Genomic DNA, 5,000 nt, shown 5'->3' on the forward strand with positions numbered 1-5,000 from the left:
AAGACCTCCCAAACCATCGTAAGGTATACGTAAGTTACCATAGGTCTTACGGGAAGGTGGGAAGGATCCACATGTGGGGCTGTGGGAGCGTGGGGAGGATGTGTGTGGGGAGGGAATGAAGGGTGTGGGGGAGGGGGGTACCATGAGGAAACTCTGTAGAAAGGTACTACTGTGGGAAGAAGGTCAGGGGTGTGGGGAGGAAGGCAATAGTGTGGGGTGGAAGGAAGCAACGTCGACAGAAAGGCAGGGGTGTGGGGCAGGAAGGCAGGGGTAGTGGGGAGAAAAGAAGAGGTGTGTGGGGAGGAAGATAGACATGTGGGGTGGAAAGCAGGGGTGTGTGGGGAGGAAGATAGGGATGTGGGATGGAAAGCACGGGTGTGTGGGGGAGGAAAGGTAAGGATATGGGGTGGGGGAAGGCGTGTGGGGGTGTGGGGGGAGGAGGAGGGGTGAGCAAGCGCCTCGTCACGTGTGTGGAGGTGGGGGAGGGGGAGGGGGGAGGGGGGTGAGAGGAGGGGGGGATGGTATGGTAGGTATGGGGGGCGCCTCCCCCCTCCCCCCCTTCCCCAGGGTTACATTTCCATTTAAATGTTAATGACGTAAAGTTTCTGATACCCCACGGCCCCCGGCCTGATGACGTGTAGAGAACGGATACACATTTTTTCTGGCCCCCAGCCTGACGACTAGAGAAGGGATGCACATGGTTTCTGGCCCCTATTTGACGACTAGAGAACGGTTATACATGGTTTCTGGCCCCAGCCTTACGACTAGAGAACGGATACACATGGTTTCTGGCCCCTATTTGACGACTAGAGAACGGATACACATGGTTTCTGGCCCCAGCCTGACGACCAGAGAACGGATACACATGGTTTCTGGCCCCAGCCTGACGACTAGAGAACGGATACACATGGTTTCCGGCCCCTATTTGACGACTAAAGAACGGAACCACATGGTTTCTGGCCCCCAACCTGACGACTAGAGAACGGGTACATAAGGTTTCCGGCCCCTATTTGACGACTAGAGAAAGGATATACATGGCTTCTGGCCCTCCCAACTTGATGAAGTGTAGAGAACGGATATACATGGTTTCTGGCCCTACCATGACGAGATGTCAATGGGGATAAATGGTTTCTATTTCAATTCAATGATCATGAGAACATCAGCGGTTTCTGGCAGTGATGTTGCAACCAGTACAGGGGTACTTAAGAGAACGAACCATCAGAGAATATGAAAAAAAAAAAAAAAAATGTGGTTCCATGACTATTTGATCTGCTTCCTCCCTTACCATACATTTCCTTCTCTCTCTATTCATATGGCGTCCTTAGCTACGTCTCTACGTTGTATAGCAACTGACTGTTATATTTCCTCTCTCGTCTCTCTCCCCTGATGATGTGATTATGACACGAAAGTGCACTTGGGAACTTATCGTGTTTCATTTTCCCCGTGGACTCATAGGAATATATGGGGATAAGGGAGAAAGAATACTTCCCACGTATTCCCTGCATGTCGTAGAAGGCGACTAAAAGGAGAGGGAGCGGGGGGCTGGAAATCCTCCCCTCACATTTTTTCTTTAATTTTCCAAAAGAAGGAACAGAGAAGGGGGCCAGGTGAGGACATTCCCTCAAAGGCCCAGTCCACTGTTCTTAACGATACCTCGCTAATGCGGGAAATGGCGAATAGTATGAAAGAAAAGAATATATATATATATATATATATATATATATATATATATATATATATATATATATATATATATATCCCAATCATATCTGCCTTTCTAGGCCAATGTTACAGCTAATCAGGACGTGGACAGATCAGCCAATCCATTATAACGTTTCTAATGTTTCTTCGCTGCCGGTTGCCTCCGCCTCGAATTTCCAAGACCCCGGTATCCATGGCCTCCAACCTCCACGAACTCCAAGAACACCAACTGCCTCCAATTTCCACAAACCAGGCTCCAAAGAACGCCCCACCCAATTTCCAATCTCCAGCAATCATTGCCCCCAATTTCCAATCTCCAGCATTCATTACTCCCAATTTCCAATCTCCAATATTCAGGTCCCCACAATTTCCAATCTCCAGCATTCATTACCCCCAATTTCCAATCTCCAATATTCATTGCCCCCAATTTCCAATCTCCAATATTCAGTGTCCCCCAATTTCCAAACACTCCCAATTTCCACAGTCTCCCAATTTCTCTCGACTCCAATATTCACAGTCTCTTAACATCACACGACAATATCCAAAGACTTCAATACTTCCTCGAAGATCCACGGTTGCCAAATATTTCTCGCCCATAGTACCATGTGGTACAATCACTTGCAACACATTATCCTACGTAATTTCAATGACATTTTACCATTCTACCGAAATTACATTTCGCTACATCAAATACTCAAAGATCTAATGTAATTACATAACTGCTGTAATTCAAGGGATTACATTATCAAAAGGTGTTACTTTCCACATTTTCTTATCTCTACCATGAATTACTTTTACCAGCCATTTCGTGATTACTAGCAATTACTTTTACCAGCCATTTTGTGATTACTAGCAATTACTTTTACCAGCCATTTTGTGATTACTAGCAATTACTTTTACCAGCCATTTTGTGATTACTAGCAATTACTTTTACCAGCCTACAGAGGAGCAATGTAATCCAAATATGATCCTACCAGGTTTCAACGTTGCCAAAGACGTCAAAAAGGTTACATTAAATTACATTAAGACTAGGGCGACCTCCTCCTCCTGCTACCCCCCCCCCCCCATCTTCCCCTACCAAGGGCGGGTGTACACCAACCCGTAATTACTTTGGTCTTAATTACATTGGAGTGTGTGCTGCGAGATGGAGAGGAAGGGGGGGGGGGGTGAGAGATAATGTAAAGGGGGAAGAGACCGGGGGGGGATGTGTGGAAGGGGAGGTGGTCAAGTGGGTGTGGGTGGTGGAACGGGACGTGTGTGTGTGTGTGTGAGATAGATAGATAGATAGATAGATAGATAGATAGATAGATAGAGAGAGAGAGAGAGAGAGAGAGAGAGAGAGAGAGAGAGAGAGAGAGAGAGAGAGAATATGTGTAATTTTTCCGTACGCATAAGCAATAAGCTCTAGCCAAGCTAAGATTACCATATATACATACATATACATATATATATATATATATATATATATATATATATATATATATATACATCAAAGAACGTCAGAAAGTGATAAATACCCAGGTTGCGCTGCCGGAGTCCTGCAGAAGAGGAGAGAGAAAAAGAACACATTGTCAAATCACACATGAAGAGCAAAAACAAACAACAACAACAACAACAACAACAAGAACATAACAACTATGGACAGATCAACAATAGTTACCCCTTCACAACCCCGAAATATATATATATATATATATATATATATATATATATATATATATATATATATATATATATATTTCGTTTTTCTTTCATACTATTCGCCATTTCCCGCGTTAGCGAGGTAGCGTTAAGAACAGAGGACTGGGCCTTTGAGGGAATATCCTCACCTGGCCCCCTTCTCTGTTCCTTCTTTTAGAAAATCATATATATTACATTCCGTTTCGTTGTGGCTTTACATGCATTCTATGTACAACTGTGTACACACACACACACACACACACACACACACACACACACACACATACACACACACACATGGTTCACACACGTTACTGCCCCACGCTCCATATGTGACCCTGGTCTTTGATGTGTAATTAATAGGTGTGGGTCACGCACCACGCCATCGTACCCTGGAGGGGAGAAGGGAGGGGGGGGGGTTATGCATGTGTACCGTCGTGCTCAAGGGTCGTATACTGTCGTGCTCAAGGGTCGTGTACCTTCGTGCTCAAGGGTCGTGTACCTTCGTGCTCAAGGGTCGTGTACCTTCGTGCTCAAGGGTCGTGTACCGTCGTGCTCAAGGGTCGTGTACCGTCGTGCTCAAGGGTCGTGTACCTTCGTGCTCAAGGGTCGTGTACCGTCGTGCTCAAGGGTCGTGTACCGTCGTGCTCAAGGGTCGTGTACCGTCGTGCTCAAGGGTCGTGTACCGTCGTGCTCAAGGGTCGTGTACCGTCGTGTTTCATATACATGTCATGGCGTTTTGCCTTCCCACCCACACATCTTAAATGAACCTCACACTTTGGAACGAAAAAGTGAGCTAAGAGGCTTCAGAGTTCCCAGTGGCTCGCTCCAATAGCAGCGAACGCTGATTTTTTTTTTTTTTTTTTTTTTTTTTTTTTTTTTTATACTTTGTCGCTGTCTCCCGCGTTTGCGAGGTAGCGCAAGGAAACAGACGAAAGAAATGGCCCAACCCCCCCCATACACATGTACATACACACGTCCACACACGCAAATATACATACCTACACAGCCTTCCATGGTTTACCCCAGACGCTTCACATGCCTTGATTCAATCCACTGACAGCACGTCAACCCCTGTATACCACATCGCTCCAATTCACTCTATTCCTTGCCCTCCTTTCACCCTCCTGCATGTTCAGGCCCCGATCACACAAAATCCTTTTCACTCCATCTTTCCACCTCCAATTTGGTCTCCCTCTTCTCCTCGTTCCATCCACCTCCGACACATATATCCTCTTGGTCAATCTTTCCTCACTCATTCTCTCCATGTGCCCAAACCATTTCAAAACACCCTCTTCTGCTCTCTCAACCACGCTCTTTTTATTTCCACACATCTCTCTTACCCTTACGTTGCTTACTCGATCAAACCACCTCACACCACACATTGTCCTCAAACATCTCATTTCCAGCACATCCATCCTCCTGCGCACAACTCTATCCATAGCCCACGCCTCGCAACCATACAACATTGTTGGAACTACTATTCCTTCAAACATACCCATTTTTGCTTTCCGGGATAATGTTCTCGACTTCCACACATTTTTCAAGGCTCCCAAAATTTTCGCCCCCTCCCCCACCCTATGATCCACTTCCGCTTCCATGGTTCCATCCGCTGACAG

The 5,000-nt window shown here is 46.1% G+C and overlaps 1 protein-coding gene across 1 annotated transcript in view; it reads right to left on the bottom strand.

Moving 5' to 3' along the window:
• LOC139749653 (uncharacterized) overlaps positions 1-5,000 on the bottom strand; it is a 913,398-nt gene that overhangs the window by 475,476 nt on the left and 432,922 nt on the right. The window contains exon 3 of the mRNA XM_071663824.1: positions 3,219-3,239. Within this exon, the coding sequence (XP_071519925.1) occupies positions 3,219-3,239 (21 nt within the window). The remainder of the gene's footprint in view (positions 1-3,218; positions 3,240-5,000) is intronic.

Source organism: Panulirus ornatus, chromosome 7 (genome assembly GCF_036320965.1).
Source record: "Panulirus ornatus isolate Po-2019 chromosome 7, ASM3632096v1, whole genome shotgun sequence".
NCBI lineage: Eukaryota > Metazoa > Arthropoda > Malacostraca > Decapoda > Palinuridae > Panulirus > Panulirus ornatus.